The 13,503-nt window shown below is 41.7% G+C and overlaps 1 protein-coding gene across 1 annotated transcript; it reads left to right on the forward strand.

Annotated features, from left to right (window-relative positions):
• The first annotated feature begins 4,962 nt into the window (after positions 1-4,962).
• Positions 4,963-8,097, forward strand: Gadd45a (growth arrest and DNA damage inducible alpha). Its single transcript, XM_046450997.2, has 4 exons — positions 4,963-5,300; positions 5,747-5,848; positions 6,091-6,328; positions 7,420-8,097. Exons 1-4 carry the CDS (start codon positions 5,257-5,259, stop codon positions 7,531-7,533), a joined length of 498 nt encoding a protein of 165 aa, XP_046306953.1. The 5' UTR covers positions 4,963-5,256; the 3' UTR covers positions 7,534-8,097.
• The last annotated feature ends 5,406 nt before the right edge of the window (positions 8,098-13,503 follow it).

A 13,503-nucleotide genomic window follows, 5' to 3' on the forward strand; every position in this document is an offset into this window, starting at 1 on the left:
GTTTTTAACAGTAGGTGACAACTTGCCATAACGTAGTAGCTTAAAATAACATGTATTTGTTATCTCACAATTTTTGTCCTTCAGAAGTCTGGGCATGGCTTAGCTGGATTCTCTTCTAGGGATCTCAGAAGGCTAAAAACCCATATTGGCCAGGCTGCATTACCATCTGAAGGCTTGACTAGGGAAGGATCTGTTCCTAAGTTTCTTTGAGTTGTCAGAAAAATTCATTTCCTTGCACAAGCTGTATTTGCTTCTTTCAAACCAACAGTGGAGAAATGGATCCAGTCTCTTCAGAGAAGGACTAGTTCTTTTCTGAAGGCCTCACCTGTAGAAAGTCAGGCCTGTCTAGAATAATGTCCCTTTCTTTAAATGAGAGTCAACTGATTAGGGACCCTAATCACACCTACAAAGTCCTTTCACCTTTGCAATGAAATGCAATATGATCATGGGTAGCCCAGCACCATTGCCACATTCTGTTGTGAAAGCAAGAGAAGGCAGGGTGGATTATGCAGAGTGTAGTAGCAGGCACTGGAGATCATCAAGGTCATATTAGAATTTTGCCTACCACAGTGAAGGTCCAAGAACCTAAACCTTCATGTTAAATTCAAAGGGAAGTATTGACCCTAAAAAAAAGGGCACATTTTTTTGGGTGGCAATAATATTGTTTGAATAATCCTCTTTGGGTAACACTGAGAGACATTCACAAGCCTGCTTTGAGAAAATCACATCACCAGATCAATACAAACAAATAGACAAAACAACAATATCAAGAAATCAGCAACCTTATGATTTATCAATGAAATATAATTCTAGAAAGGTAGTAAATCCATCTGTCAGTCAGAGGTAGTGGCACACAACTGTAATCCCAACAACTCAGGAGGCTGAGGCAGGAGGATCACAAGTTTGAGGCCAGCCTGAGCAATTTAGTGAGACCCATCTCAAAATAACATAGAAAAGGGCTGGAGATGTATCTCAGTGGTAGAATACTTCAGCATAGGTGAGGTCCTGGATTCAATCCTCAGAATTGCAAAAAAATCAAAAAACTATTCTAGTGATCTTATCTTTCTCCTCCTCTCTGCCCCCCCCCCATGGTACTGGAGATTAAATCCAGGGCCTGTCCTATGCTGAAGCATTCTACGCTGAGTTATCTCCCCAGTCCTTTTTCTATTTTGTTCTGCTATGTGATCTCACTATGTTTCCCATGCTGGCCTGGAACTTTTAATTCTCTTGCCTCAATCTCCCTAATACTAGTAGTGTTTACAGACGTGCCATCACACTCCACTTGATCTTATCCTTTAATGTGAAAAATGATCTAATACTGATATAACAAACATTTATTTTGATGTTAAAGAATTCAGTACTCTTTGAGAAAAAGAAACATTAATTCTCTATTATAGAACCAGTAGTAGAAATGTATATATGATAAAAGTGAAGAACATACAAAAATATTTTTAATATGAAAAGTAGGTAGCAGTGCTAAAATAAGTTGTTTTGGTGTGTGTGTTGGGAGGCACTGGGGATTGAACTCAGGAGCACCCTGCCACTTAGCCACATCCCAAGCCCTTTGTATTTTATTTTGAGACAGGGTCTCACTAAGTTGCTGAGGCTGGCCTTGAACTTGTGATGCTTGTGCCTCAGACTCCTGAGAGGCCTACTGCACCACACCCACAGATTTAACAATTCCAAAGTACATATTTCCATATGAGTTCCAAATATAGCCATTTGGCATTCTTATAAGGACTAAGTACAATGTCACTATAGGTCTGTGTACTTGTAGCACCTGGAGCTACCTGGAATAGTTTTTAAAATGACTAATTGGAGTTATACTGATTATAAAACTCTATTTATCTACCTATCTAGCTATTATACTGATTTAGAGAAATTTCTGATTTATCACTAAACACCAACTCCTCCCAGGACTAATAACATTTACAAAATAAATAATCTATGACCACTCTAATATATAACTGCAATTTGTGTAACTAAATGCAGTTCCTACTTCCAGCCATGAGGCCAACTTGGGAGAATCACAGATGAAATATTCTGGGTAAACTTAGCAGTGAGGTAAAATAATATAACATATCAGAGTCACAAGTATGACAAATGAATATTTCTGAATACTGGGAGACTAAGATTATCTCACAGAGAAAACTCCACAACACTTGAACAAATAACTTTCCCATGTGGCAAAATATAGCATGCAGAGGCTAAAATTATATTTCTGCCATTTTATCACACATTTTTACTGCATATAGTGACTTTGGGGGCATTGTTAGGACTGTATTTTCATTTGAATTGGTGTAAACAATACATGAGTTCTACTGTCCCACAGCTTCCATTCAGATGACTAAAGTCATGGGACTTTCAGCATAGCTAGCTGATGACAGTGGATCCTACTTTGTCCCAAAATTCAGTTCAAGCATGGCCATACGAATTAGATTCTAACCTCTTTATAGGCAAAAAACAGGAATTGTACAGTTCTTGGTATATAATTGGTATATAATAGGTATATAATTGTATATATCTTGGTATATAATAGGTATATAATTGTACAGTTCTTAGTATATAATTTTGAACTAATGTTTAAGGTGGAATATTAGAATTCACTCAATTCACAGGGCTGTAGGATTCTGAGATCTCTCAACTCTCAGATTCTATTCAACCCAATAAACAAATGTGTCTTTGCTAAATGCAGGAAATGTGCTAGTTGCTAAGGACACCCAACTGATAAGTCAGTCCTTGCTGTCTAGAGACTCATATGAGCCTGCTGTGGTGTTACATGCCTATAATCCCAGTGACTTTGGAGGCTGAGAGGTGGATCATAAGTTTGAAGCCAGCCTGGGCAACTTAGTGAGAAACTATCTCAAAAAATTCGGGGCTAGGGGCTAGAGATGTAGCTTAGGGGTAAAGTTCCCCTGGGTTCAATCCCAGTACCACCAAATAAATTAATCAATTAATCATAATTTTAAAAAATAAAGTGTAATAAATTAAAAGGGCTAGGGTGTAACTCTATAGTAGAGTGCCCCTGGGTCCAACTCCCAGTACTGGGGGGGAAAAAAAAAGCAAGAAAAGAAACTCACTCATGTCATCTTGCAGTCATACTTCCTTCTAAAAAACCTCTAAGAAATGGGTAGTGGATAGACCCTTGGAGTTCCATAGAACACATTTCAATAATCTCCAGATGTTGACTCAGGCCAGATTGTGTAATTCCGGTTTTGTCTGCAAAACTGAAAATGCTTCAATACCTACCTAAATTTCCATGTTGAAGATTTTTTGTTGTTTTGGTTTTTGTTTTGCAATGCTGACAATTGAACCCAGGAACTCAACAAATGCTAGGAAAACATTCCATCACTAAACTATGTCCCAATGTTGAGGAGCTCTTTAACAAAGACATCTCATATAAGGATTTAAGGCATGGATACAAAATACACAGCATCCATGGGTGAATTATGCACTGATGATGACCATTCCTTTACTTAAATATTGTTCCTTTTTAGAAATTGTGCAAAGTGGCAGCTAAAATAAGTGAACCAGAAAACCAATCTATTACTTTTCATTTATACTAAATAAAATCAAAGGAGCTGGAGAATATTTTGTCTAGAATGATAAAAACATAGGGTCACAAAATTCCCATGTACCTTTGCAAAATTTACTCTGTGACCTGTAGCAGTGCAGAGACCCTTATAATGTAAGCACTGTTTTGAATGCAAGCATATCGGAGGCATTTTCACCACTTGAGTGACTCCAGTAGGTTTATGAAATGTTTTTGCATGTATTGCATAAAGTCATAAAACAAAGGAAGGGAGTTTTGAACTATTCAGTGAAATCTGTACATTAAAGTTTGTTTTTAAGAAACATGTAACTCCTGCTTGCAGTTATAAAGGTCTGCTTTCCACCTACAAGTTGCCATTATCTCAAAGGTGAAATTTTAGCATATGACTAAAATGTCCTATAGCCACAGCTTCATGATTCAGCATCTGACATCAATAATTCACAGTGAGATCACAGACTCTGTGGAAGATAGTGACATACTCACTTGTCTTATGAAAAAAAGCTCAGGGCATATCTAGAGCATTTTGAATTTAGATTGTGGCTGGTTGTGTGGGTGTCAGATATTTGTCTCTCTGCTGTTGTGCATGCAAAGGACTCTTCTGTGTGAAAGGCACTTTGAGAAAGGTGAAATTGGGTTGTCAGGCTGAGATTCTCACAAGTGGTCATCAGCTCCCCACAGATACACAAGCTAGGTCAGGGATTCCCAGAGCTACACACTGCTGATGGGAAGCCTTTTTGCTTTCTGCAGAAAAGATTCCAACTTGATTCCCTGCCATCACTAAACACAAACGTGTTGGTTTTTCTTTTTTGAGCTTCCAACCCTTGCAACTTTCCAAAAATAAATCAAACCAGCCATCAGGGCACCGAAATAATACTACTACTAATAAGCAGCTTTGCCTAGACTTATATAAACAAAATTTCTGAGGTAACTAACCTTTGCCCAGGAGGTCTGGACATACTTTTTTTTTTAATGTAACCTGCTTACTAATAATTACTAGACTTGGGTGCATTAACCCTGGGAATAGATTTTAATAACAACCTCTTAAAGCAAAAGATATGAAACAATAATTTTTAGATGTGCACCAACTAGAAAAACAATCGGCAGGCTGCTGCAGCCGAAACTGAAGTCATCTCCCGCCACCGCAACGTCCCTCACTCCAGATGGCCCCCCACCAACCGGATAAGAGAACCAGCTCCGGACCCCGCCTTCCCGGTTTCTGCACCGCCCGCGTCCCCTCGGATCGCCTCCCGCTTAGCTCCGCCTTTTTCCGCTCCTCTCAGCTGGGCTCCAAGAACAGGGGTCAAATTGCCGAAGCAGTCTAATTTGCATGGACCAATGACCACACCGTATGCAAATGAGACTGGACGTGGTTGGCTGAGGATTGGCAGGATAACTCCGGCGAGCCAGGGCCTTTGTCCTCCAGTGGCTGTGAGGCAGCTGCGGTAGTAGCGTCGTGGTACTCTTCTAGGCTAGGGCCCGCAAGCGACCGGGCGAGCCAGCAAGCGGGGCGGGAAGGGAGCACGGCGCGGCAGCGGCAGGCGCTGCTGGAGGAGCCCGGGAGGGCGAGGGGCGGTCGGACTGCGTCGGATCGGAGCGCGCCACAGGAAGCCTGAGAGTGAGTGCAGAGAGCTGGCGCCCGCGCGCCCACGGTGGCAGGAGCAGCCCGCACGCCGCGCTCTCTGTGAGGGACTTGCAGTTGCAATATGACTTTGGAAGAATTCTCGGCTGGAGAGCAAAAGACCGAAAGGTAAGTACGCCTGCTGACTTCTCCGGCCTTAGTCCTCTCGCATTCCCCGCGAGCTTCAGGGCAGCTGGGCTGTGGGAGATTTGCAGGGGAGCAAGCGGAAAAGTTTGTCTAGGGCACCTCCTGCCCTCGCTCCCTCGGGGATCCTCGAGGGTCACCCGTCAACGGAAAGCACCCCGCCAGGGCCTTGCGAAGTCAGAAGCGGCTTCCGCGGCAGACAGGCTGTGGTCATGACCCCCGGGGAGGGTGACGGGGCACTCTCGGGGATTCTCACGGGACAACCGACCTCCGGGCGTGAGAGGGGTCATGAGGGGTGACGCGGCCGGGGCAGTCCGGGTTTGCAGAAAGCCCGAGTGCCCTGGCCCTCGGAAGAGAGGGTCTTGGTGCAGGGGGAGGGGTCGGCAATGGCCCGAGGGCTCACAGGTTCCCTTACTTTTGCTCACCCATAGGATGGACAAGGTGGGCGATGCCCTGGAGGAAGTACTCAGCAAAGCCCTGAGTCAGCGTACCATCACAGTCGGGGTGTACGAGGCGGCGAAGCTGCTCAACGTGTAAGTGGGGGCGAGCCTTAGCTATCCCCTCGTGGGACCCCTTCCCACCCCAGCCTGCGGAGGTCGCCTCCGGGACGCCCCTCACCGTGCAGCACCCCTCTGTGATTTGCATCTGCTGCGCGCTGCCTGCCCCGGGCTGGTAGCCCCAGGCCGGAGGTGATCCCGGGATGCGGCGGGGGTTGCGGGTGCCCACGCGGGTCGGGGGAACCTCAGCATTTACCCGCTTTGCCCATTGCCTGCAGCGACCCGGATAATGTGGTTCTGTGCCTGCTGGCGGCAGACGAGGACGACGACAGGGATGTGGCTCTGCAGATCCACTTCACTCTGATCCAGGCGTTCTGCTGTGAGAACGACATTAACATCCTGCGCGTCAGCAACCCGGGCCGGTTGGCAGAGCTCCTGCTGCTGGAGACCGACGGGAGCCCAGCTGCAAGCGAGGGCGCAGCGCAGCCCCCGGACCTGCACTGCGTGCTGGTTACGGTAAGGAAGAAGGAGACTGTGACCAAGTTGGGGCTAGAACCCTGAAAGGAAGCGAGCTAGGGCTGAGTGATAGGCTGCAGACCTGTATGGGTGGGGGTTAAGAGCGTGGCTGCCTTTGCCCCACTAAAGTGTGTTGGACTTTCAGCCGAGAGGTACTAGTTTCATCATCAGGATTTTCTCGGGTACAGAACAAGTCTAAGCACGTTGGCTGGTGCCAACAGCGGAAGAGATCCCTGTGAGTCAGCAGTCAGCCGGGCTACTCCCTACCTACATCTGCACTACCTCGCGTGACTAATTCCTTTAGCAGGGCAGATTAGATAAAGCCAAATAAATTCCTGGCTCACCCCTCATTAAGAAGTCAGCTTCGTTCTCTGCCAGTCAAAGCTAAAAATAGAAATGGTGTAGGAGACTGACCTTATTAATTCCCTAGAAATACATTAAGAGGCTCAAGAGGCTCGAGTGGAATTTTTTTTCTTTGCAATCTTGCAATTTTTAAATGCAGTCCCACCTCCCCACTCTCATAAAGCCTTTGGAGGGTAGACAAGATGTTTTTAGAAGTAATTGTGCTGGCTTGACTGTCTTCTGAATTTTACTCCTTTTTGACTGGTCTAGGGAAGTGCAGCCTCAGTTATTCTGCTACTTCTGAAAAGTACTACTCATTATCTTTTGGAAGATAACAGGTGGCAATTCCAGTTAGCTGGTGTGCAACTCTCATCTCATTGTACACACAGCATGGAAATACTTTTCAAAATTGTTACACTGAAGCCTCAGCCAGGGTACAAGTATGGGAAGGCAACCCTGTGAATGATCCTCTCATGCAAAACTGAATAGATATGCAAACATATATTTGGCTCATTATGAGTTTCGTGTGTTTAGACTTTGCAGAGTACAGTTTGATAGATAATATTTTTAGTCGTTTTATAGGAAACCCAACTACTTTAGAAGAATTTATATTGTTTGTGCTTATAACTTGTCTCCATGTCACAGCCAAAATATAGAATGTTCAGGTATCTTCCTTTCACCAGTAGTGTAATTATTAGCAAATGCTGATGATTTTTATGGGAAATTGATTTTTCTAAATTTGTTCCTAGAATCCACATTCATCACAATGGAAGGATCCTGCCTTAAGTCAACTTATTTGTTTCTGCCGAGAAAGTCGCTACATGGATCAGTGGGTTCCAGTGATTAATCTCCCTGAACGGTGATGGCATCTGAATGAAAATAACTAAACCAAATTGCACTGAAGTTTTGAAATACCTTTGTAGTTACTCAAGCAGTTACTCCCTACACTGATGCAAGGATTACAGAAACTGATGTCAAGGGGCTGAGTGAGTTCAACTACATGTTCTGGGGGCCCAGAGATAGATGACTTTGCAGATGGAAAGAGGTGAAAATGAAGAAACAAGCTGTGTTGAAACAAATAAAAGTCAAAAGGAACAAAAATTACAGAGAACCACGTGGGAAGGAAAACTACGTATTAATTTAGGATGGTTGAGTTACATTAAAATAAACCAAATATGCTTTGTTAAAGTTTAAATGTGCAGCAGTAGTTTGGGTATTTTGGTTTATATTCCCTCCCTCAAGTTAAAAAAAAAAAACTGAAAGGGTTAATCATATTTTAAAACCATATTTTATTGTATTTTGATGAGATGTTAAATTCTCAAAAGTTTTATTATAATTGTACTAAGTTATTTTATGACATGAAAGGTTATTTATGCTATAAATTTTTTGAAACAATACCTACAATAAACTGATGTGGAATAATTGCATCATTTCTCAGTGTGTTCTTCTGTCTTTTGTTAGCTTGGACTTTATTAACAGATATTTTGCTGATGCCTTGCTCTACACTAGGTCAGAAAAACATATAATTTAAGAAGAATTGGGGTTGGGGTTAGAAAAAAGAAATGGTTACATATTCAGCTTGCCGGCTGGAGATGCAGCTCAGTGGTAGACCACTTGCTTAGCATGCACCAGACCTTGGGTTCAATCCTCTGCACTGCAAACCAAAAACCCGTGGTGAGATTCAACTTGCAGAATCTGAAAAATTATAGCTTATTAATGTTAGTGCTAAACTGTGTACAAAATGTGGAAGCAGAGAGGAATTACCAAAGCTACCTGCAAGATGAGTGAAGTTTTTATTGAGGAGAATCATTTTTATTTGGGTCTTAAAAAGTTTCATTTCTCTTAAGTAGGAGAAAGGGATATTACTAGCAGCCGCATTTGTTTATGCAAAGGTGTGGAGGCTTAAAACATCACAACCTGTTCCAGGGAACATAAAGTGACTCTGTGTGCCTCTGGTATAGACAGATAAGGGAGAGATAGTTGAAAAGGTAGGTGGAGATTAGGCCCAGACTGAAGGCATTCTACATCACCCCTCACCCGTATGCATATAGCCTTCTGTAAATGAGCAGCCTGCAGACAGCTTCATGAACTAAGTGGCACAGTCAGCATTGGAAGATAACATTGGACTATGAGAGACCGCTACTGGGTTGAATGGCTGGAGGTAAAAGGGCTGATTAGGAAGTGACTACCAGTCCAAGGCTGTGCACTTAGCAGAACCTTATTTAGGGAATGAAGTGGCCTGGTAGCATGGCAGTGCCCTTAGCCTATTCCTAGGGTTTTGTACCCTCCAGCTGAATATTCGCAACAGTTTTTAAGGGGACTGGTTAAATTATGTCAATTGGGAAAGATGGCAGAGAGGAAAGAAGTGAAAGAAATGAAAGCTTTCAGCAGAACAATCATCTTTTAGTTGGCACAGTCACTTGATAATTAACTGCAACAATCTCCTATAGACAGAGCCAAAGAAAGCAAAAATGCTTACTGAGGCGAGGCCTAGCATAACTTCAGTCCTCAGGGTTTTTCTATGTTTACTTCTCAAACCATACCCTCCCAAGCTCCCCTCCATCAGTCTCCCATCATTATCATGACTCTGTATGATCAGGAAAAACAGTAGAGAAATACCAATAGCAACAATAACAAAAAAAACCACTCTTAAGTTCCTGCATATCTTAGAACAGGTTCATAAAGAGCCTTTCACCTTTCACCTGCAGAACATAGGTGTTTCTGCTTTTTTTTCTGTCTGCTAGAATTCCAATCAGCTTGTTCAGCCAAAGCAAAATCCAAACCATAATTGGAATTTAATCTTTTCATATTAAAAGAAAATTGAGAGCAGTGAGTTTGAAACAGCATTTTTTTTTTTTTTGCATTCCCATCAGAGTAAGTATTTTCAATCTTTTTTTCACTACTATGTGTGATTAAAAACCCTTCTGCAAAGATGAGTGAATTAAACTTGGTAGGCAGAGTGGAGAAAAGCAACTTTGGTGGAAGGAGCCTGGATAGCAGGCAGCCTGGGTTGGTCCTTCTCCATTCTGTTCTTCTTTGTAAAATAGAGATAAAAATGACCTGTCTTGCAGGTCATTTACTACAACTCGAGGGCAGGAACTAATAATTGGTTCGTGGTTATAGGCCAGTGGTTAACACACATGCATGGCAGCAATAGGTGCTGAATGATATTTGTTAAATAAATGACTAGAAATGAGTGCAGGGCTGGGGATGTGGCTCAGTGGTAGAGCATATGGTTAGCAAGAGTGAGCCCTGTGTTCAATTCCTAGCACCACAAAAAGAAAGAAAAAGAAAAATGAGAAAGAATAAGAATGAGTGCTAACTACTGGCATATAATAGTTGGTCAATAGAAGGTGTCATATTAAAACCCAGATGATAGTAATAGGAAAACATTTAAGACTTCAGAGACATTTGTCTGTTGCTTATAATGTACACACATATATTATTATTAAAAAGAAGTCTTGAATCTTTATCCTAAATTCTATGGCTTAGGGATATGAAATAATAGCACACATTCCTCAGATTGCCTTGTTTGTAGATAATCTCAACAATTTACGCAATGCTACTGTTTTGAGTTTTGTTTCATTGTTATTCTTTCCTGAACATAATAAAAAGTTAACATAGCATTGAAAAATCCAATCATGGATTGGATTGCTTGGACAGCATCTGCCTCTAATTAATGCCAATATTTATTCTTCAGTTGTTGCTTGAAAAATCCTTAAACGTATTTATCATAAGCCAGGTGGAAATGTTACAAGAACAAAAATCCCCTCATCTACCTAAGGTGTCTTGTATGTTGAAAAGTGGAAAATACCTGTTTCCCACCACACACACCCCCCCCCCCACTGGCTACTTAACCTCAGTGTCATAAATAGCATTGCCTCCTCCTTTCCACAATTAACTAAGGGCCTCAGTAAGTCAAACTTCTATAAAAAAAAGGGCCTATGAAAGTAGCTAATTTCCTGTTATCTACTATTCCCAAATAAAGAAAAAAAAGATTATTTGTAGGAAGCAGCTATTAGTATGCTATCAATTAGAAGCTTTTTCAAAGCGTATTTTGAGTTAGCTTACTATAATCCTTATGAAATAATTATCTCCTTTATTTTCAATTATAAGGGTTAAATTTTTCTTTCAAATGAATAGAACCCAATGGCATGATTTAACTCATGCCAATGTCTCTAAGTTGAGAGATAAATTCCTTTAAAAAAAAATCCTATTAAACATCAGAACCTCTGTGAAAATGTTGTATTCATAGAAACCACCAAGAAAGAGTGAGTGTTCACTATGGGCAAGGGACTAAGCTGGTTAAGTTGAAGTCTAGGAAAAACTCAGGTATATGCTGACTTCAGGGAGCTCACAGTCTAGAGAAACAAGGTGTTAAGTATATTGACACACACAATATACTAAAGCAGAATATGCCCAATTTAAAAAAAAAAAAAAAAAAAAAAAGGAGGCCAAGAGTATCTTTAGGGAAGTTCAAAGGGTAGAACTCTCCAGGGTATAGAGGGATGGAAGGAGCAAAAGTTATAAGTTCTTTGATTAAAAGCTAGCATTGTGCATTGAAAATTGCACAAAAAATACTTGATGGATTGTTTGAATATGATTTTGCTATGTGCTACAGAGATTATTACTAAGATCCAGCCTATGGGAGCATTTGCCCTTAAGTTTATCATCTATAAGGTAATCAGGATAAGTACATTCATTCCTTTAATGCTCTTTACTAAATGCCTATCATGTACTTGGAGCTGTTGGGTCCCAGGCTATAAAAGATGAAGAAGCAGCTGCCTTCAAGGATGTGCACAATTTAGTTAGAGATGCCTGATACCTGCAAAATTGGGAGATGAGTGATAATAGGTGATAAGTGATATACTTAAGACCTAAGTGTTCTCGGGTCAAGGATTCTTTTCTAGGTCCAGTGAGACGTGAAAGGTGAAGAGACTTGCCAGAGGACAGTGAAGGGCATTTATTCATGGAGGAGGAACTGCAGCTCAAGGCATGTTTAAGTCTGGCTTCTGGGGATGAGAACAATAATATAGGTTTATGCTGAGCACTGATCTAAGTACTTTACCTATTGCAACTTATCAGCACTTTCAACAATTCTATGAAGTAGATACTATGAATGTCTCCATTTTGAAGGTGAAAAGACTCATATTCAGAGAGAGTAATTTTGCCCAGAGTCATACTGGATAGCAAGTGGCAAAGCTAGATGTAGTATTGTCCTTCAATGATGAGTGACAATGTGGGAAAAATGGCAGGAGCCTAACTATGATTTTGCTGCAAGCCAAGGTTTTTTTCCCAGTAGGCAACAATACAAAGCAATTAAAAATAATTCATTGGGTTGCAGTATAATGCAGTAGTAGAGTATTTGCCTAGTGTGAGCAAAGTCCTGGATTTGATCCCCAGTACCATGGAGGGGAGAAAAAAAATTTTAAAATTACTGGTGGCAATTGGGCATGATGATGCATGCCTATAATCCCAGTAATTTAGGAAGCTGAAGTAGGAGGATTACAAATCTGAGGCCAGCCTCTGCAATTTAGCAAGACCCTCAGAAACTTGGTAAAGTCCTTTCCCAAAAAGAAAATATTAAAAGGGTTGAAGATACAGCTTGGTGGTAATGTGCCCCTGGGCTCAATCCCCAGTACCAAAAAAAACAAAAACAAAAACAAAAAAACCCCGAGAAAGGATGTTATCACCATAAAGAGAGAGCCAGAAAAAGATGCCACAAAGTCCTAACGTGAGTGCGGATATGGGTAGCCAAGAAAAATCTGGCTCACTTAATATTTAGCAATTTTCTTAAAAATATCAGATTTAACATTTAAATATGGGAAAATTCTTTGCAAAATCTTGATTTCTAGATTTGCTAGATGCTGCAGCCACGGCTGGAGCTGTGAAGAAGCTCCTCCCTTTTAGACTAGGATTTCTTATTTGCCACAGGCCTCAGCCTTCTCTAGAGTCAATTCTAGCTTACTGGACTCAAGTAGTCTTCCCTCCCTAAACTTTTGGGCAACTGTGGTCTGCCTTTTGCCTCAATATTTAAAACTCTTGGGCTTGGAGTCCACCTGCGTCAAAAGATGTGCCTGCACTATCAGAACTTCTCAAACTGCTAATGCAAACAAGGCCCTGGAGTGCTGGCTAAAATACAATTTTTCAAGACCCCTTCCCAGAAGTCTCAGATTAAGTGGGGCCGAGATAAGGCTTAGAATTTCTTTAAGTGCTTAGGGTAAGTCTTGCTATCAGGAAAGTCTGAGGAACACCTCACGATTTCCCTGAGTTTCTGTGCCTGCAGATGCAGCTCAGCCACTTTCCAAGTCCCAGGAGGGAGGAGGGAGGGAGCAGCATTCTCTCCTTGATGTCAGCACCCTCAGGAGCTGAGGAATGAATGTACCTTCCTCTGCAAATTGCAGAGATTCCTAGGGAAGATGTGTAGCAGAACCATATGCCACCTGGAAACAGGGTTGAAATTTACTATTTTACTAAATTGATCGTAACAGAAGTTACAGGAACCACAAAAGGCAGGAAAGTTCACAAAGTTCCACCTTGAATGGAACCATCAAAAGACCTGTTGTGCACCAGCACAGTGTTGGGCAGTGGGAAGATGAGGAAGAAATGACTGGCATAACAAATGGTTGTACTGGTATTATTGTACAGGCATACTGCTGGGTGTCAGGAAGGTAGCAGGTACTAGGAAGTGAGAGGGTTCCCATTTTTCTTATATCCTCTAGTACAGTGTACTTTTCACAATTATTAACTCATTAGTTTTCCTGCTAAAGCAAGTGAGGCTCATAGAGGTCAAGAAACATCTCCAAGATTCTTTTTTTTTTTAACATTTATTT

This window comes from Marmota monax, unplaced genomic scaffold (assembly GCF_021218885.2).
Source record: "Marmota monax isolate L192 unplaced genomic scaffold, Marmota_monax_Labrador192_F-V1.1 WCK01_AAM20220418_F8-fsc00023, whole genome shotgun sequence".
NCBI classification, from domain to species: Eukaryota; Metazoa; Chordata; class Mammalia; order Rodentia; family Sciuridae; genus Marmota; species Marmota monax.

Excerpts from the sequence above, each read along its gene's own strand:
- Gadd45a (XM_046450997.2), top strand. The coding sequence starts at position 5,257 with ATGACTTTGGAAGAATTCTCGGCTGGAGAGCAAAAGACCGAAAG. Across the intron at positions 5,849-6,090 it reads GCGGCGAAGCTGCTCAACGT|CGACCCGGATAATGTGGTTC; the intron begins GTAAGTGGGGGC and ends CATTGCCTGCAG. Across the intron at positions 6,329-7,419 it reads TGCACTGCGTGCTGGTTACG|AATCCACATTCATCACAATG; the intron begins GTAAGGAAGAAG and ends ATTTGTTCCTAG.